The sequence below is a fragment of the Phymastichus coffea genome, unplaced genomic scaffold (assembly GCF_024137745.1).
Source record: "Phymastichus coffea isolate CEN01 unplaced genomic scaffold, Cenicafe_Pcof_1.1 PCOF00014, whole genome shotgun sequence".
Lineage (NCBI taxonomy): Eukaryota > Metazoa > Arthropoda > Insecta > Hymenoptera > Eulophidae > Phymastichus > Phymastichus coffea.
The window spans coordinates 5,190,465-5,212,528 of NW_026706825.1; the positions used below are offsets into that span (position 1 = coordinate 5,190,465).

Consider the following 22,064-nt stretch of genomic DNA (forward strand, 5'->3'; position numbering starts at 1 on the left):
TGAAGGTCATTTCAAGGTCGAAGTGTTTTTTGTAATGGAAACCCCTCTTTTTGACCCCGGATTAGCACATAGCGCGAAATCCGACGTTTGGATAAGGTATTATGTTGAGTTTCGATTGATCCACGACGTTCATCGCTAAGGTCATGTGAAATTTAGATCCAATATTATTCGCGAAACATTTACAAAATGTTTCGGGCTAAATTTATTAAATTCTACTGAGAGCATGTTACAGTGACCTTATCTTTGACCTTTGATTGTTTGAATAATAAAGTAACGGGTTATCCAAACCGAAAGTCAAGTTGTTTTAAATGAGGAGCAAGCAGAGCATAGGTACAGTTTTTTTGCCGGATAAGTTTTTTCCACTCACTGCGTTTTGAATGCTTCTTTCTCATTTCGCGCTATATGCGAATCCGGGGTCAAAAATAGGGGTTTCCATTACAAAAAACACTTCGACCTTGAAATGACCTTCAAAATGAGGTTAAAGGTCAATGGTTTTTGGTGCATTGGGTGGCCCACTCTGTTCTGAACAAATTTTGTAGAGGTCATTTTTCGATATCTTAAAAATTAAAAAAACGCTTTTAGGCAGTTTTCAAGCATTTGACCTTAAATCGACATTCTCAAGGCCATGAAAAAAAATTTAAAAATACCGTTTTGGACGTAAAATTTTCCGCTCTTTCGATTGCCGTTGTCAAAAATAGGGGTTCCCATTTAAAAAAACAAAGTTGACCTTGAAATAACCTTGATAGTCAATCTCAAGGTCAAATCCAAAGTCACCATCGGTTTCCGCGTTGAAAGTTACTAAAGGAATGACCTTGACCTTGGTCTAATAATCTGTACCTAAAAAGCTACAGCCTTTTTCCGTTACTTATTTGACACCTTGTATATATAATAATTGGATGTAGACACGGCCCCCTGCCGAGCGGCCCCACGGAACCACCACCGGCACCGTCGCTAGACACACACATATATATATATATATATATATATATATATAATATACCGCGCATGAGTGTGTGCGTGTCTGTGAGTTAAACAACATGAAAATAAAGTCAATAACCGTGATCCAGAAATCCGTCGTTTTGCCTGTGTTTGAACCCTGGTATCTCGGAACCCAGTCATAGGCGAGCTTTGGACCCATGTAGACATTTAATCTACATGATATTAGCTACCTTCTCCCAAATTTTAGGAACATTTGACAGAAAGTTTTTTTCCATAAGGTTTGTGCGGGGTCCTTATTAAAATTATAAATTAATGACATGTCTATTCATATTAATTACATAGGTCAACATGATTTATATCGCACGAACATTCCGAAGGTTTTTGATGCACTGAACATGAATCTGGCATCACAAATGCTCTATCACGTCACATTTCGAGATATTCTAACCTAAAAGTGCGAAAAGCACGTATTTATACAGTTTTAGAAGCTATATTACACCGCAAAAAATTTTTTTTTACTGAAAACTAATCAGACAATTTGAAAATATTGCTTCCGCCCTTTTCAACCCATTTTTCAAATTTAACAAATCTTTTTTTTTCGCGGAGATATCATCGAATGAAGTTCACCACTTTAACGATTTCATAACAACAGTACCAACAATACAAATATGACAGCCCCATGAAAAAGTCATATGTGAACAAAAGTGCAAAAGGTAATACCATTACATTTATGTTTTTGGGGTCGCTGAACCCGAATCCACGATTCATTTGACCCGATTAGCTCAGGGGTCAAATTCAGATCAAGGTCAAATCAAGATTATCCCATTAATCTTGGTCCAGGTACTGTTTCTATAGGTTTTTGAGGTCGCTGAATTCGAATCTGGGGTGCGTTTGACCTGGTCGGCTCAAAGTCAAGGTTAGGTCAAGGTAAAATCCAAAAAATGCATTCAATGAACCCGAATTTAAGGTTTATCTGACCAATAACCCCCTAATATTTCTATGGCAATGTTAGCAACCCCCTAATAACCCTCTAATAATCCCCCTAATATAAACTATGCTATGAACCCCCTAATAACACAATTACGATACTCTAAACCCCCAATAACGTAATGACAGTGCTATCAACCCCCTCATAAACCGCTAATAACCCCCTAATATAAACTATGCTATGAACCCCCTAAAAACCCAATGGTAATCCTATCAACCCCTTAATAACTCACCCCCCTAATAACCCCCTTATAAGAACTATGCTAATAACCTCCTGATGACGCAATGACAGTGCTATCACCCCCCTAGTAACCCCCTAATAACCCCATAATATGAGCGGTTCTATGAACCCCTTAATAGCGTAATGGCAATGCTAAAATGCCCCTAATGACTCAATGGAAATCCTATCAACCCCCTAATAGCCCCCCTCCCCATATACTTCCCCCCTAATAACCCTCGAATATAAACTAAGCTAATAAGCCCCTAATAACGCAATGAGAATGCTAGCAACCCCCTAATTACCCAATAGCAATGCTATTAACCACATTATGTCAGATGCTTCAATGTTATCAATTTTCTGATTTGTGGAATCGTTTTCTTTTTTCGTCTAGGCTTCTGGTTCCTGACTTTCTCTTATGCTGTACACCATCATCTTCACGTTTAAGAGCCCAGCAGTAGTCAGCTAACATATTAACATTCCATCTACCTTGATACCTTCTTTCCATCTCTTGGATGTCTTGGTGGAATCTTTCTCCTTGCTCCTCACTTAGGGCTCCAAGATTCTCAGGAAAAGAATCTAAATGAGAATTCAGGAAGTGTACTTTTAAACTCATGTTACAACCCAACTCTTTGAAACTGCTAAGCATATTTTGAACGACTACGTGATAATTTTCTACTTTTCTATTTCCCAAAAATCCTTCTACAACCGCTGCAAAATTCACCCATGCAGCCTTCTCTTTTCTTGTCATCGTTTATTGAAAATCAGCCGAGTTCATCATCTTTCTTATATCCGGATCTGTGAAAATACCTTCCTTTATTTTTGCATTAGATAATCCTGGGAATTTATCCAATAAGTAGTGGAAGTATTTTCCATTCTGATAAAGGGCTTTGATGAATCGCTTAATTAATTCTAATTTTATGTGGAGGGGAGGTAAAAGTATTTTTTTGGATCACACAAGGGTTTTTTTAGAACATTGTGTGATCCTGGCTTCAGAGACGTGCGAAGTGGCCACTTAGATTCTTCCCAATGACGTGTAGTAGCTCTACTATCCCACAAACAAATGTAACTTGGGTATTTGGTATACCCCGACTGCTGTCCAAGAAGTATAGTTATTACTTTCAAATCACCACATATGAGCCATTTATAATCTTCATATTTAATTTTCTCAAGAACTATCTGGATATTCTCGTAAGATTCTTTTAGATACACTAAATGGGCGAGTGGAATCGAACCATATTTATTTCCATTGTGAAGGAGGACAGCCTTCAAACTTCTTTTAGAAGAATCGATGAAGAGACGCCATTCAGTAGCGACGTATATCAAGCCTAATTTTGTCATTAAGCCAGTCACGTCATGACAGTAAGTCAATCTATCTTTCTCTGCGAAATATCTGATATATTCTTGCTCTCTGTTTCTGTACCAAGAAAAAGTTGTTTTTGGAGCCAACAGATTCATTTATTTCAACCTAGAACCTAACAATTCTGATTTATTTTTTGGCAGGTCCAAATCTTTAACCAAATTATTTAGAAGAGCTTGTGTAAACAATTGGGGACTTCCGGTTGTATCGAAATGTGCACTATCATCTGACCGCGGATCTTCGTCGCCCACCTCGATATCATTTATTTCGTCTGGGCTCCTGGAACTAGTAGGTAAACATTCTGCTTTTTTTAGGGGTGATGATTTCTCACTGACAAGAGTCCCCTGTAAAACTGGTTTAGTAACAGATAAGACATTAGGATACAAAATTTCAGATTTATTCTTGCCATTGAAACCTTTCAGGTCAATAAAATAAAAGTAACAGTCATTATGATCACGTGGCTCACGCCAGATCATCAGAGAACTGAAAGGCAATTTTTGCGAAAAGTCGTCTTTATTCCAACGACTTAATATTGTATGGCAACTTACACAAATTGTGTTCGGCACCCAAGATTTGTCTACATTCACGATAAAATAGCCGAAATAGTTTTTGTAAGCAGTTTCGATTGAAGGCGTAATGTTTCTCATTTGGTTTTTAGTAGCATAAAGTCCACATACGTTGCAGAACTTGTTAGGATCGTTCACGCAACTCCGGGGAGACATTATAAAATAGATGTCAGGAACACGAGGACGATGAAGATTACTAGAAACTTCAACTGGGATTCTCAACTATCCTAAAAGGGACTGTCGGGAAAATGCCGCTCGATCGCAAGAAGTACGCCGAATCTTTCAACTATCTTGAAAAGGACTGTTGAAAAGATGCCGCTCGATCGCAAAAATTACGCCGAACCTTTCAACTATTCTGAAAAGGACTGTTGAAAAGATGCGCGTAAGGTGGACCAAAGCAGAATTCTCAACTATCCTGAAAAGAACTGTCGATAAAATGCCGCTCGATCGCAAGAAATACGCCGAACCTTTCAACTATTCTGAAAAGGACTGTTGAATAGATGCACGTAAGGTGGACGAAAGCAGAATTCTCAACTATCCTGAAAAGGACTGTTGAGAAGAAGTGCGTATGATCAACGGAATCCGGACTCACAACTATCCTGTTGTGAAAATCCCGCTTGATCGAAAGGAGTAACGTTTGCCTTTGCACTATTAAGGGGTTAATAGGATTGCCATAGCGCTATTAGGGGGTTCATAGCGTAGTTCTTATTAATGCTGTTATTAAGGGGTTCATAGCATAGTTCTTATTAATACGGTTATTAGGAGGTTATTAGGGGTTGATGGCACTGCTATTACATTATTGGAGGTTGATAGGATTGCTATTGTGTTATTAGGGGGTTCATAGCATAGTTTATATTAGGGGGATTATTAGAGGGTTATTAGGGGGTTGCTAACATTGCCATAGAAATATTAGGGGGTTATTGGTCAGATAAACCTTAAATTTAGGGTCATTCAATGCAATTTTTTGCATTTTACCTTGACCTAACCTTGACTCTGAGCCGACCAGGTCAAACACACCCCAGATTCGAATTCAGCAACCTCAAAGACCTATAGAAACAGTACCTGGACCAAAATCAATGGGATAATCTTGATTTGACCTGGATCTAACTTTGACCCCTGAGCTAATCGGGTCAAATGAATCGTGGATTCGGATTCAGCGACCCCAAAAACATAAATGTAATGGTATTAACTTTTGCACTTTTGTTCACATATGACTTTTTTTCGTGGGGCTGTCATATTTGTATTGTTGGTACTGTTGTTATGAAATCGTTAAAGTGGTGAACTTCATTCAATGATATCTCCGCGAAAAAAAAGATTTGTTAAATTTGAAAAATGCGTTGGAAAGAGCAGAAGCGGTACTTTGAGATGGTTACATTCGTTTTTAGCAAAAAAAATGTTTTGCGGTGTAACATAGCTTCTAAAGCAGCGAAAAGACGTGTTTTTCGCACTTTTAGTTTAGAATATCTTGAAAACGTGACGTGATAGAGCATTTCTGATGCCTGATTCGTGTTCAGCGCATCAAAAATCTTCGGAATACATGCATAGCGTTCTTGCGATAACTCAAAACTTTTTTTTTGCAGACCTGTGTTATTGTAGAAAAAGACTAAATGCAATAGTTTCATTAATGTATGATTTCATGCACATTCTGACGGTTAATAAATTTCGTGAATTGGCAGAAAATAAATGTAACAAAATATACTTCGTATTAACCCATTAACGTTCAAAATGTGAAAAATTTCTTACACGTTTTCAAAGTGATTTTTTCCTATGTAATTGGCATTGAAAAAATTCTTGAACCACATATTCTGATGTAAAATTGCATGCTCTTTCAGAATCCGTTGCCAGAATCACGATAAAACTCACAGGAAAAGAGATATGCTCGATTGAAACATAAAAAACACCTAAATTTTCGAATAATGATAAAGTTGAAAAAATAAAAATTCGTTTCGGCCGCTATGTTCACTTTATCAATTTTTTTCTCAAAATCTATGGACTTTAGAAAAAAATTCATAAGAACAAAAATGTCTTAGAATCACTCGAGAAACATATTAAAATTTTTTCAGAATTTTTGGAGACATTTTTGAAAATTCCATTTCCCAAGTTTCCCGGAAAATCAAAAATTGTCTCAAAAAATTCTGAAAAAATTTGAGAATGTTCCTCGAGCAATTCTAAGGCATTTTTGTTTTTATGAATTTTTTTCTGAAGACCATAGATTTTGAGAAAAAAGTTGATGAAGATTGAAAAAAAAAAAATTCGTTTTTTCCGCCATTTTGTAAAGAAGCGATGGTTCAAGGTAAACAAAAAAATTCCCTGTTAAACTTCAAATCCCATGATCACCTTTGATCACGGTCGCAAGGTGATATCTTCACCGTAACACTTCGAAAAAAAATCCTAAAAATTTTTTTTTTCGAAAATTTAGGTGTTTTTTATGTTTCAATCGAGCATATCTCTTTTCCTGTGAGTTTTATCATGATTCTGGCAACGGATTCTGAAAGAGCATGCAATTTTACATCAGAATATGTGGTTCAAGAATTTTTTCAACGCCAATTACATAGGAAAAAATCACTTTGAAAACGTGCAAGAAATTTTGACATTTTGGACGTTAATGGGTTAAAGAAAAAATTACACAAAAAATTAATGAATTTAATAAAAAAAAGTCATACACAGATTCAAATAAAAACTAATGAAAATTGAGTGAAGAATTTATCTACAGTAGGACTACCACTAGAAGTCATAAACACAGTTTCATTGGGTCCAAAATATAATTTGAAATCAGGATTTACAAAAAGAGACATAGTTAATACTGTTAAGAATTTTGAAAATACAGCGAACCAAAACTTTAACTTAAATAATAATAGTGATATATCTCATACCAACTCGGACTACATAGATGGGGAAAATATAAAAAAAACGAGAGATATATTGGTCACTAATATTATAACATCATTAAATAAAAAAATACATAGCTGTACATATGAAAAAATAATAGATGAAAATTACAAGAAAACTCAAGAATTTTTACGTAACAACAGGAATACACAATTGGATAAAGGAAATGTAACAGTGTATTTAGATGTAGATGAGTAATAAAAAGAAGATGGATTTGTTGTTTTCTGACGAAAACACATACAGGATTGTTAGCTAAAATCCATTGAAATCATTGTAAAACAATGTTTATAAAATCTTATTGAATCTTAACGACGAGAATATATTGAAACAAAAATTTCATAAAAATTTTCTCCTTCAAACAAACACAAGGTTAGTAAAAGCTTATAGGTTGCCAAAAATACATAAAATGGGAAATCCTTTTAGACCAGTGATTTAGTCGATTAACAGCCCTATGTATTTTTTATCTAACGTATTGGACAGAAATTTGAAACATTGTATAACAACACTCAATTCTTAAATGGAAGAGAAACAGGGTACTCTCCTCGGCTACCCAAGGCATATCAGCCAAATTGGCGCCGAAATATGCCGGTCCGTATGAGCTCTTTCATGCCCAGAATCTTAAACCTTATTATAGCCCGGGCGAAGAAGAGGGCGAAGAAGCAACCAACAGTGAACCTCGCGAGCTGCGGGAACCCTCCCATGAAGGAATCTAGAGGGAAAGGTAGACCTCGAAAGACTGTGCCCGTCGTACAAAGGACGGTTGGGCCGATTATGTCGACCAAGCGACGGGAAGGGAGCGATAACCGACAAGGACCAGGACGTTCACGCAAGGATAAGCGAGGGAACGCGTAACCCTGTGGGATGCGGCATATCATAGATTTTTCTTTCCGCAGAGAGTTTCATTCAATCTTTTCTTTTGGTTGTTACATATGGACCGGAGAATTGTCGTAAACGGAGAGACCTTGGAGGTGGTCACCTAGATGCAATTAGATCTGCAGCTAGGCCTTGACGCAACGAAATTAAATTTATTCTAGCGAAAAAATTTAATTGTATTCCGATATTTTATCGTCGTTATGTAGATCATACTATATTATGTGTCAAAAAAGATCATATTTAAATAGTTTTAGATACATTTAATAGTTATAATGAACATTTAAACTTTACACACGAAATTGAATGTAATGGTATTATAAAATTTTTAGATGCGATGCTTCATAGTAGTAATGATCGAATCATCACAAATTGGTATCAAAAACCTTTAGCTTCTAATCGATTATTAAATTATCATTCCAATCATACGATCTAATAAAAGAGAAATATAATTTCCAATTTAGTTGATAAGGCAATTTATTTATCTGATGAGTCCTTTCATAATACTAATTTAAATTTGATCACGGATATACTAAAATAGAACAATTACCCGGAATACTTTATATCTGCACAGATTGATAATAGACTCAGACAACATACGTAGATATTAACAGAGAAATACTATGATACCTGATTGTTTCAATAAGAATGAATGTGACCATCATACAATTTTACCGATTCCGTTTATTCATGACTTTTTTTACAAATGTAGTAATAGTTATAAAAAATTCAATATTAAATGTGTTCCTACAGTTAGTCACAAATTAAATAATATTATAAAATTAGGCAAAGATAATTGTTGTACATGGGATGAAACTGATGTAGTATACAAATTTACCTGTAAGTCACGTCCTGCTATATACATAGGTGAAACAAAACGTAGTTTAAAAATTAGAATAAATGAACATAAAAAATCAATAGGAACTAACATTCTACCAGTTCCATTACATATTTCTAAAAATCCGGATCACAGTTTTGATTGGAATAATACAATAATCCTAGACAGAGAAAGTAATTATAAAAAACGATTAATATCTGAAATGCTACACATTAATATTCACAATGATACAATCAACAGAAAAGAAGACACATATTTTCTCAGTAAGCAGTATTCGAGAATTAATGCAATTTTAAATAGTCTAAACCGATACAATTCATTAAGAAAAAATTTGTTTATCTATATAATCTCATTGTGCACATCTAATAAATAGTAGCCTTGTTCATAATCGGATTAACTTGAAATTTTGACGGCATTACTACTTATATTTCAGTCATTTCTAAATCATGCATCGTGACACACATAATTGACTATAATTTTCACACTTGACAATTTCAGTTTCACTGAAAGAAAATTCATTTTGACAATGTTTAGAAAGCATTCTGAAATTGTGAGTGCAACTGTTGGTATTTTATTGTTTGATATTAAATAGTTTAATAATTTGAATGTGTAACATTTGAGTGTTTCTCGCATTATAATAATAAAAGTTCGGACTCTTTACAGTAAATTCGCAATAGCGTTTCCGAAAAAAAGAAAGAATTTGACACGCGCGCAATCTAAATGATCAAAAGAAAGTCCTTCGAATGGCAAACCACGAGGCTTCCCAACTCGATGAGTTGTTTTCGAGATGCGATTGAGAGCAATTGCATCTATCGAAGAAAGGCCCGACAGCGCCGCAATTACTGCTCAATCTGATCTCTCAACAGCAAGTATATTTTGGAAGGGAAGATCTCTAAGGCTGCTTTTTTCTCATGAGAGAAATAGTCTCATGAGTTGAGCTCTTCACTGAAAAGAAATTCGTCTCAGGAAATAGCTGAGGCTTTATTTCAATAACAGTGCTCGCGCTGCTAAGCAAGGTAGGAAAGTGAGTCCTTTTGCCGCAGCGACGAGCGAATTTATACATGCGAAATGGGCTCCTTTCTACGCTTGGTAGCCCCTACAACGCTATTTTTGTTTTTGACGCAAATTTTGTACATGTTTTATTGAAAAATGGCTCGATCGAATTTACAATTATGCGATTTAAAAAATTAAGCTGGAAAAGATGAATTTTTTAATATAAATTACATCTCTGGGAAAAATCGCCTCTTAAAGTTATAAGCTATACAATTTAATAATCAAATTACGCCATTTTTACAATAAAATTATGGAAAATTTTTACATGGAAAAATCGCTTGTGGTTAGAAGATTGTTATCCATAGAAAAGATGATTAATGTTGCTCTCTAATTTTGAATAACAATTAAAAAACAGATTTGCAATTTTCTTTTTTAGCAGTTTAAAAATCAGCAAATTAGTAACAATCATAATCATCAATTTTACAGATACTTATGATCGATTTTCTATCTAACCGTGTCATTTTAATTGTTTAAAAAAAATTATAAATTGTTTATTTATTGATAACTCAGTTAATAATGGGTTATCAAAGTGTCAAATTCTTGCTTTTCTGTTTTAATATGTCGAGATTGTAATCGCGTACTTGAAATAACAATATCGTTGTTTATTGCAAAATAACTAACAATGTTAACTTGTAAATTAGATTTGACTAACAAATATCGATTTGAGAGTTAAATTAACATGAAATTCAGGATCAGCGCATCAAATTTAACTAAGAAATACTTTTGTTCGTTTAAAAAACTTTATAATTAACGATTTTCGGTTGTAAACAATAAATTTTCCCACGGTCGTGACGTCACGCTCCTTATATGGTAATGTTTTCGCAGAGTTGCCCTAACACATTTGCATATACGTGTGAAAAGCGCCTACGCTCAATTACCGATTTTCTCTAATTGTCTCGTGTAAGACGGGTTGCCGTTTTGCAGAGGAAAATAGGAGACAAATCAGACAGGACCGTTACAAATGTATCAATCAATTTTGTATAATTTTTATAATAAAATATTCCTGAAGAGGCCATGAACAAAATGGCGAAACGTTGAAGAATTAGTTTGGAAGTTTTGTAGTTGTGATTTATTTTTGGGATATTCCTCACATCATTGATTATAATTTCTAATATAAAAAAAAATTATTTTGAAGTATCATCATGTTTAGATTTATCAGCAGATGATTTGCTGGTACTAATTATTCTACACCAGCAAGTATTTAATAAAGTAAACAATAACACGAAAGTCGACTGGAAAAAATATGCTATTTACGTAGAGGAACGTATAACGTGCAACGTCCGCTTAAAACATCTAATAATGTAGAAAACAGAATTAACTTACTCAACGTAATTCTATCTGAAACTATTAATAAATGCTTTACTACAATAAATAGAAGTAAAATACAGCAAATAACGTCCACTAAAATAATCCAAAAAATCAAAGAACGATTATAACGAAAAAGGTATCAGATAACTAGATTGAGCCAAGATAAAACTAAAGTAAATAAAGCATCCAAAGGTCTAAAGAAAATGTTATACGAAGAAAAAATACACAAACGTTGAATTATCCCAGATCTCTAAGTTCTACAGAAGCAACAGATTACTCATTATGGATAGCTACTAAAAGACTTAAAAGACCAACACATTTGTACCGCGTATTAGAAAACCTGGTGCCAAGTAGGATCGGACTAGGAAAAAGCTGAAATGTTCGCAAATCATCTCAATATAGTATTCAAGCCTTACCAAAAAATAATCACCTAAGAAGAAGAAATCTTACTAGAAGGCTCTGACTTCCAAGACAGTAGACCAATCAAATCGATTAAAATAAAGGAAGTATTACAAATTATTAAGAGTAGAAAAGCTTCCTGTTTTAATAATATCACAGGAAAAATTATCAAAATGTTACCCTCAATTGCAATAAGATACCGGACAATTGTTTTCAATGCACACTTGCGTCTCTATTATTTTCTTTCTCAGTAGAAAGTAGCAGAGATTGTTTTAATATCTAAACCCGGTAAAGAACCAGAACTGGTACGTCAAATAGACCGATTAGCCTTTTTTCAGGACTAAAATACTTCTAAAATCTTTGAAAAACTAATTCTAGCTAGAAATAATTCAATAATACTAATTAGAAAACTTATCCCTGATCATCAATTCGGTTTCAGATATATCATTCCACGATTCAGCAAGTAAATAGAATAGTATTTGTTGCGAGGAAAGACATCGAATATAAACAATACTGCACTGGTATATTCCTGAATGTTGCCCAGGCTTTTGACAAACTTTGACATGTGATGACGCGTCATCACAGGAAAATCTATGCTACCTTATGCTAGCTCCGCTCGCTGGCGACCTATGGTCCCTCGAAGTCTTCCCGACCGATGCGCACAACTCTTACGCCTGCGTACAACCCCTCGCACACTCACGACCCGGTCCGATACTCCCCCAGAAAGCTGGAAGCCCTTAAAGATTCCAGCTGTGATCAGCTGATCGTAAGCCCCCGTTAACTAAGGCAGACCTGATTAGACCGAAGTAGAGGCAACCGAGCGCGTGAGAGCGAGCGAGACAACCGATACGAGAGCGATCGGATGCGAGTGAGGGGAATCGGTAAGACCAACAAGAGGTAGATAGACAAGGATAGGCAAGCGACGCTAACGGATTAGCCAATCGTTATCAGCTTAGGGGTAGCTAGACAAATGGAGTAAAACCGACACTATCTTCGCAACCAGTAGGGAAATTAGGCGCCAAGACTCGACCAATGACGAAATTACGCGGGCAAGAAATACCGATATAGACGGCGCTAACATCTGGCTTAGCAACAAGCCGACCATCGCATAACCGTTAAGGAGAGGTAAGCGAGGAGAAGCGGCGTGTTGCCGAAAAACGCCGCGCCAGTACTCGTTCAGCCCTGGTGCCGACCAGACGTCTCCGCTAGAGTCTGGAGCGAGCCAGGCCTAAATCCGCGAGTGAGCCAAGTAGCAATCGTAAGTAAAGCAGCTATAGTGAGCAGCAGCAATAGTGAGCAAAGTAGCAAGCAAGCAACAGCAGCAGAGCAGCAAGTAAGCAGCAGCAGCAGCAGCAGCAACAACAATAGCAACAGCCTAGCAGCAGTAGCAATAGCAGCGACGGCAGGAGCAACAGCAACAATAGTAGCGGTAGCTACAGCGGCGTTAGCGGCGGTAGCCGCAGTCGTGTTCGTATCAAAAAGGCGCCCGAGTAAGTACGCTCATTCCTTTTTTTTGATCGCGTATTTGTTGAACGTCCGCGTTTTCGGGAGTGCCGTATGACCTTCACGCGTCAGAACGATCTACTAGTGCGCATTTTCGTCACCGACTTTTCGGGCGAAGTTCGTTGTTGCGCCGTTGCCGTTTAATATCCGAAGGCGAATTTTTCACGCGCGCGTGTCTATATGCCGTAAAACCTTTGCCTAACCTTAACGAGTTGCCGATTAATAATGAGCATTTTCCGTTTTGTGAGTAAAGTAATTGTCCGCGTCCGCGTAATTATTGCCGATTTCTTGGAACGATTTCCCGCATAAGTTGCTGTCCGATTAGACAAAGCTTGACTTTTACGTGACCGGCCGATTCACCCGTGTACGCTAGTTGTTGTGGATTCCTTTTCTAATTGTCCGTTGATCGTCAAACAATCTTCGCGCGGGCGACAAGTAGCATACGCGCGTTGACAAATTCCTCTGTGTGAAGCCGATCGGATATATATTGCGCGAGTCGCATCCGACCTTCGTTCGACCGACGAGTTCTATGTGCGCATCATTAGCCCTTGGTTCTCGTTATGTGATTATTGCTTTGAGATGCTGGTAATGTCAATCGGGTAGCAACTGACCTTCACGCGACCGACCGATCCCGCGCGCGTGTGTTTACTTAAATAAATTCCTGAGCTAGTGCGCAAAGTAGATAATTTGGATATTGCTTAACCACGCGTTCGCAATCCATCAAGACCGTTCGCACCAACTATCGTCCGCCCAAGTCGACGTTACGTCGCGGTACGCCATTCGTGCCTTTATTAATTTAGATCAGGCAGACCATCGCGAGCAACTGACCACTAGGCTGACCTAAGGGATAAGTTGGTCTAATAAACTCGAGTCTTTATTAATTCATTGTTTATTATTGACTTTTCCCTCTTGATTACCTCATCTCCCGTAGCTTTCGCGGTCGGTCCGAGATCGGCGAACGCGTTTTATGGATTGTTATTTCGACGATCGCTATCGCAAGCCCCATAACTGGTCGATCGGGATTCTCCCCTGTCTATTAGATGATCAACCAGGCGTCCTGAGACGCCACTCGATGTACCCGTTCCCGAGGCGAGAACCTAGTGCCCCGAGCAAAACCTGACTAGCCGGACGAGCCGCAGCCGTCGGTGACTAAAAAACCACCTGTTGTCCCTTTCTCTTTCGTTCGGTATCCTGAATCTTGAACGACTTACGTGTAGGATTTCGCGTTCCCACTTTCATCTCTCACAGGTGATAGCCCGCGTGAGATCGGCGTACGACGACGACTTCGACGAGGAAGGAGACAGCGGGGAAACCACCCGACAACCATAGCGACCAGGACCCGACAGCCGATGTTGCAGTGCTACCTGCCCTCCTAACGCGAAAACACGGTAGCTGGCGCCCAAACAGAAAATAAAAGCTGCACACCTCGGCTAACTGCGCTGCTGGCGGCAGTCGAGACCGGGAAACTGACTACTACTTATTTTTCCCCTCCCTCTCCCCCGTGGCAGACATAAAAGGCTACGGTATAAGCTCAAGAAATTCTTTCCTTAGCCCCACTGTTACAGTCTCATCTACACAACAGAGTCTATCAAGTTAAAATAAATAAAAACGTATCACAACGTTAGTTAATAAAAGCAGGAGTACCATAGAACAGTGTTTTAGATCGAACAATATATTTGTTATATATGTCGGACCTACCAAAGTCTATTATAATATGACAGCAATATATGCAAATGATACAGCAATTTTAATAGTACACCCAAAGGCTACAATAGCAACCAAAACATTACTAAACTACATAAAAAATTATCGTAAAAATTGGTTTAACTCCTGGAGAATAATAATAAATGAAAGTAAATCAATACATACGATATTCACACTTCGAAAAGATATTTGTCTTCCTATTAGATTGAACGATAGATATATTCCGCAAAGCAATCAAATAAAACATCTACAAGAACATATATTTACTAAACGTAAATAGTTGGGTCTAAAATGGAGGAAAATGTACTGGCTCATCGGAACAAAATCGGAGCTATCAATTAAAAACAAACTGTTGCTATAAAAACCTGTACTTAAACCAGTCTAGACATATAGTATTTAACTATGGGGTGCTGAATTCTATTCTATTCTCACTCGAATATCGAAATCCTGGAAAACTTTCAATCGAAAGTCCTACGCAATATAGTACATTATGGCTACAAATGATGAAATTAATTAATTAAATTACACTAAACTAGAAGAAACAGAACAACCCGTAGTTTTATCAAAACTATTTACAACTGTGCCGAAAACTCTAAAGCAACAATTGCCGATACTCAAGGTTTACCTGATGAATTACGATTATGCATAGGCGCTCGCGTAATTTTGAGAAGAAATCTATGGGTTATTAAAAGACTTGCGAATGGTTCAGTTGGAACAATTACTGATATAGCTGAAGATTCATTTCTTGAAGATGAAATATAAATTGATTATATGCTACTGTGTTTACTTGTATAGTTTAACAAATACAGTGGATAAATTCTTTATCGAAATTCATTTCGAATTGTTCCCTTGGCGTCATCTTTCAAAAAATTAAGTCTCTTGTAATCGTCAATAATTTCCTATTGTTCTAGAATGGGCTGTTAGTATACATGAATCTCATGAATAACTCTTGATAAAGCTATCGTTAATATTAGTAATAACAAGTTTGCAGCAGGATTTACATATGTTGCATTATCACGTGTAAACACTTCAAATAGACTATTATTATTCAAAAAATTATTCGCTTATAGAAAAATTTTAGATATTAAAACAGAAATAAGATGCCCGCGATTGAAAGACTTAAGTCTCAAATTTAAATCATAATGTACATATCATAGTCAAAATAATAAAAATATAAAAAATAAATACACAAAAGATATACGGTTGGTTGAAAATAAGGCAAAAATAAATAAAATCAGAAGGTTCGATACATATCGAACATAATACATTCGAACAATTTACTTACGATTATAATTTTTATAAAAATTCGAATAAATATTTTGAAATAGCTATGACGAATACTGAATACAAAGATTGTCGAAAAATTATACTTTATTCAATATATAATTAAAACTAATATATAAAAACGAGTTAGCAAGTAATATGTATAATATTAAAATAATTATAATTGCAAAAAAGGGTAGAGTAACGAATGGGATAGAAGGTTTAGTCAGAGTTAGAGAGAGAGAGAGAGAGAGAGAGAGAGAGAGAGAGAGAGAGAGAGAGAGAGAGAGAGAGAGAGAGAGAGAGAGAGATTAGTTCGTTTTTGCGCCAATGAGGTAGAACCCCGTCTGGCAGTTTAGGAAATGTACAAATCAAACAATAACAAAATTTACAAATGACAAAAGAAGAGATGCAGGAATAAATATTAGCGCATTTAACCTTTAACTGCTATGTGAGGTAGATTTACCCCAGAAAATTTTTAACAATAAATAAAATTTTTTTTTTTTCAACAATTTTTTTCAATGTATGTAACATTAAAAATTGTTAACCTGAATATTTCTTTTTGTAGTAAAAGATTCGAAATACACTAGAAAAAATTTTCATAGCAAAATATTTAAAATTCTCTGATTTATTCGATGTTTTTCGGGCTGGGGTAGATTTACCCCACCGAGCAGTTACGGGGCCAAAATGAGGTGTACAAGTTAAGGGTTAACTATTTAAAGAAGATAAGTTTAGATGAAATGCGTGAATTGTACGTACGGTGAGCAGCGAGTTTACAATGGCAATAACAGTAAGATGACTCAGAATATGTATATAAAAATGAAAAATAGAATAAAATATGTAAAATATAGTAAGATAAAAATATATAAAGAACAATATAATTAAAATAACAGATAAAACAACAAAAATAACAATAATAAAAGATGAAAAATAATAAAAATAATAAGAACAATAAAGATAATAAAAATAGTAAAAAATAATAAAAATAATAAAAGTAATGAAAGCACGATGGCACCTATTTTACAGAAAAACGGACTGAAAGGAGGAAGGTGTAAAAGTGGAGCGACGTGCATTTGGCTAAAATACAACCAAGTTTAATTAGCTATTTCATAAACCAAACGTCGATAGAGGGATATTTAAGGGAGGATGGATAATTTTGGGAGAACACGACTGGATTGACCTTGTTTGGATGCGAGTGTAATCGGACAGCCGGCACTGGCATTAGTTGTTCGCGAATCGCTCTCTCAATTCATGCTCTAGCTTCATAATTTAAAAACAGATCACGTGTCCAATCCTTGAAGTCAGAGATCCGATCGGTGGAGAACAGGGTCACGTTCAATGAGTTGAGTATCTTCTGTGCAAAGATCGCAAAAGAATGATCCCAGGCCTCAGTTCAAGGGACCTTGTATTCAAACGCCGACGGTGGATGGCGACCCGAGCGCCGGATAATGACACTATCAAGCAGGACAGACAGGTTTTTAGCTAGATAGTGTGGCGATTTTCTGAACACAACAGAGTAGGCCAGAACGGCGAGGGCTCTATACCTACTTGGGGTAAGGGATAGCCAGCCTATGTGTAACTAATATACACAATAAGGTCTCTCCAACGTACATGTGGAATGTGGCTCTAATGGTAAAGCACTGACCTGCGGACCCAGAGTAAGCGGATTTGACTCCCGAACCTGTTCCTTCATTTTTTAAATTAACCTAACATCTTTCTTTATATTTTCAATTTGTTATTCAATATTATAATTAATTACTAATATTTAATAACTATTTAACTTTAATTTTAATATACATTTAAATAAATGACCTCAGAAAACACTAGGAACCCTAGGGACTATCACGAACAACGGGGCCCCTCGTGGCCCAGAACATACATTGTTATACTACCGAGATATAAATATACCGTACGGAATTATAGTGAGATCTGTAACCAGGAAAATAACCGCAGGAATCGAATTAGAATCTGTACTTACAAGAGGCAGGGAGGTGTCCCTCTCCGATTTTCTTAAAAATCTTTACACATCAGTAGATTATCGAAAAATATTAAATACGTGTTTTTTCAAGCTGATGATACGATGATTAAGGGGGTAAAAATCACCTCTAAAGTTTATCCCTAAATATCGTCATTAAAACACTTTTACAGATATTTTCACTTCCAATTAATATTTTTGAACCAAATGAAATTATTTCTAATAACCCAATAAAGAGTTTGCCTCCCTTATTTGGAGAAGGTAGAATCATATTTTATCAAGTATATTTTCGTCATAAAAATTCGAAAATTAAATCAAAATAAATAAAAAAAATTATTTTTACAATCTTCTATACTTTTTTGTAATATGTCACGTCATCAAACTTCAAAAATTTAAGTTGATAGATCCAATACACTCGACGAAACTTTTTTAGACACTATTAATTTTGACAAATAGTGGCATTTTGACGCCACTGAATATCAATTTTTAACCATATTTCCAAAATTCATAATATTGAATCTAATATGGTATAAGAAATTGTCAATACAAGTGAGATGTATGATTTTTCCATAAAATTATTACAGAAAATTTCGATGATTTTACAGATAATCTCAAGTTTTCCAGATAACCTCGATTATATCAAAAGAACCATGTGAAAAAGGAATATGTGCACGATATGGATAATTCGCTAGTATTTTATTTATAAATATATTACAATTATTTACTTGATATGCTTACTTGCAAAAGACTTACAATATGTCAAATAGAATTTTGAAAAAGATAGATATTACACTTTCGCTCTCTCCTTATTTTTTTAGTCCAATCAAGTCTTTTCCGTGTCCTAAAACTATATGCTTTTCTTTCTCTTATCGAATAGCAACAAAAAGTGCATAGCCTTTGCTGGGTTTACAAATTGTCGGCAGTCTGGTTATCGGCATTTGTTTACATCAATATATTTAATATAAAAATATGACTTATTATGATAACGACTTTGCCGGTTCCTTAGTTTGCTCTCACAATTATCCGTTTGCCGTCTTCAGGCTGAAAGTGTGAGCGTATACACTCTCATGCCTGTTTATTTATTTGAGTAGTAGGACGAGTGGACTAGTAGAGCTAAGAGCTAATGACAGATCAAAGAGGGATGGGTACGGCGAGAAGAGTGAGATCACGACAAAGATACAGAGGCGATAGTAGTATTGGTTGGAGTATGGAGTCACACGTGTGACCGATTTTATCGGCTCGATTTTCGATTTGCTTTTGGAACGCGGGTTCACCGGACAACGGTTTCGAAGAGAAACATGCATGGTACAGGGGCATATGTCTTTTCGTAGTTTGAAGGCTGAGTCGCGCCCAAGCAGTCACATAGCTTCGGCAGCGCTGTATATGTATATGTGTGTGTGTATCGTCGAAAATCTGTGCCGATAGCACATGCGGCCATTTTGAATCGTGCGCAGTAGCGACACCAACGGTCACTAGTAAGGGCGTCTCAGCAACAGCAACAGCCAGCAGCTAGTATTTTCTCGCACGTTCGAGCGTCGCATTTGCGCGTATCTGACATTGTATATCTGAATGTTGGTGCACCGATATTATCCGTTTATTACCATCCAACAACGTATTTGTAAAGTTGTATAAAAATCATAAGCCATGAATAATTTTCACGTTCTTGTTTTTTTCTATTTTTCAATGATTTTAATTCAAAATAAAAGATAGAAATATATTTATCCAGACGTGTAATTTCCCCAAAAAATATAAAGAAGTGATTTATTTCACTTGTGAAGCAATAGAAAAATGTTAGATATGAAAAAGTAAATCCATTTTTGTTTTGTTGTTATTTACAAAATGCAATGCTTTTTAAACGATCACACTCGAATAAACAAAATATGAAAAATTAGGCTTTTCAAAAATACTTACCGAGAGCACGGCAATATTCGCCCTGAAGAGAGTTTCCAGCGAGTTGTATTACAGCCATGCACATGTCACCAAACATCAAACAGGCTACGTGGTAGGTTTGACAACGCCAGTGAAGAACATGATGTGAAGCTGGTAGTAACCAGCCAGCTACTAGAGTCATAGCGAGGAAAATCGCACTAATAATGAAGCCTACCGGGTACAATGTGAACCTGATGTCTCGAAACGGTACTCCTAAGCTGTAACAAATCATACTTTACTTTATATATACTGATAAGGAATATTGAGTTATTAATGAACTTTCAAGTTGGCCAATATCATTCTATTAAAATAAAGGAGTAAAATCCTTGTTATTAAATTAATAAATATCTAGCTGTTAATTTTATTACGGTATGGTATTGTTATTATTGTCCACGGATAATATTATTTAACAAATCTAGCAAATAAATCAAATTATAGGTGAAAATAAGGAGTGCAGATTACTACCACTTCAATATTATTTTTTACAAAGTTTCGTGCATAAATAACTGGAATACTGTGACTGTAATATTAATTCTCTTAGATATTCTCTTTATTGTGCCAATAAGTAGCCAACGATGTTGACGAGTGCCAACACCAAAACCTTGCGGTCTCAGTGCTAATTCCCATTTCAGTTCGCAAAATTCTAAGATTTTTTAGCACTTATACTGGGATGAGCAAGCATAATAATTTCAAAGTACTTAGAAATGTTAGTGAAGGACATAGTCTCAGGTCGCTTTTAGCTCGGGGGAAATCACTCCCAAGAGTTGGATTCTAAGTCTACGATGAAGAAAAAGGAAATAGTGCGTATATTCCTCTAAATAATAAAAACAATTTCGGGATTAACCAAAAATTTATTCATATTATAAATAGGTCATTCTTCGCGTGAAAATTAGATAATTGGGCGTGCTCGTGCTCACGTGAGAGCTCATATTTATTAACAGAATTTGGGTACAGTTTACTTCGAAATGTCCATTCAATGTTATTTTTTATTTGGGTGCAAACTTTATTTATTTATAACAGCAAAACCAAGTACGCTATACAGTTCATTTTAATATTACAATTCTAATTTGACAATGTAGAAAATTATGGTATAAATACGAAATGCGAGAAAAATCGTTATAAACTATCATTTAGTTGTAAAGTTTGTTTATTTAAAATAGCAAAACTGACAATAAAATTATGTATTTAATTAATATAAAAAATTCGCATATGATCAGTGGAATAGAATACCGTTTTTAGTTTTTGTGTGAATTTGAATAAAATTTCAATTTTGCAAAATTCATAATTGTTAATATAAAATACTGTAATGTTTTAAGCTCGCTTTTGACAATTTTCCCTGCATGTATGCACTCAATAGGTCCGACGGTTGAAAAAGATGATTGAGTGATACAAAGATCTTATATTCCAAAGGTGTTGAATAACTGTAGCCGTTAATGATCATCATTCAACTAAGCGGCACGATATTCATTAGCAGGCCCCTAATATTCAATAATAATACAATACAACTTAAAATAATTGAATCGAAATAGCAAAAATAATAGATTTTGGTAATTGTTATGGTTTTTCGTAACTCGTATAGAAAAAATATTTATAAATATAGACCTTGTAGTAATGTACTTGGCGACAAAATAATGAGCAGGACATCAAGCATCCATGTCACACTGATCAGATGTATTACTGGTCATTGTGGAACCGGCAATGCATATAAAAGGTTCCGACAATGGATATAGAAGGTGTCGTACCACTACATCTATTCATAAATCCGAAAATGACTCGCGCCGATCTCGAGCATTTCATGCCCAATCTGTCGAAATCACGTATTCGTGTTATTGATATAATGTTTTGTAAACATCATAGAATCGATAACTTATTTAGCTATGTACTTGAAAAGGCGTAGGCCCTCTATGCCCGCCCCCTGTACCGAACTAGTACTTGGGTCCGAAACCGACTTACGCGCGTCTAATATGGTCACTCTTTTAACAATCCCGCTATCTCCTAAATGATATAATGTTGTGTAACCATTATGGGACCGATAATTTATCACGCGATATTTTTCAAGGGTGTAACTCCCATTGCACTAGTACTTAGTGCTGAAAAGGATAAAGGCGCATCTAATACTCATCATAGTCAATCTCTCAGGAACCACGCAATATCCTCAGTAATATTTTGTTTTGTAATCAACATGGGACCGATAACTCATTCCAAAATGTACTCGAATATGTGTAGGCCCCTTGTACCGCTTCTCTAATACTTGAGTCCGAAAC

At 35.9% G+C, this 22,064-nt stretch overlaps 1 protein-coding gene across 1 annotated transcript in view; it reads right to left on the minus strand.

The window, feature by feature from the left end:
• The window catches only part of LOC131674381 (probable G-protein coupled receptor Mth-like 1), a 567,109-nt gene that overhangs the window by 328,463 nt on the left and 216,582 nt on the right, over window positions 1-22,064 (minus strand). Inside the window, exon 4 of the mRNA XM_058953025.1 lies at window positions 19,783-20,018. Coding sequence (XP_058809008.1) covers window positions 19,783-20,018 — 236 coding nt within the window. The remainder of the gene's footprint in view (window positions 1-19,782; window positions 20,019-22,064) is intronic.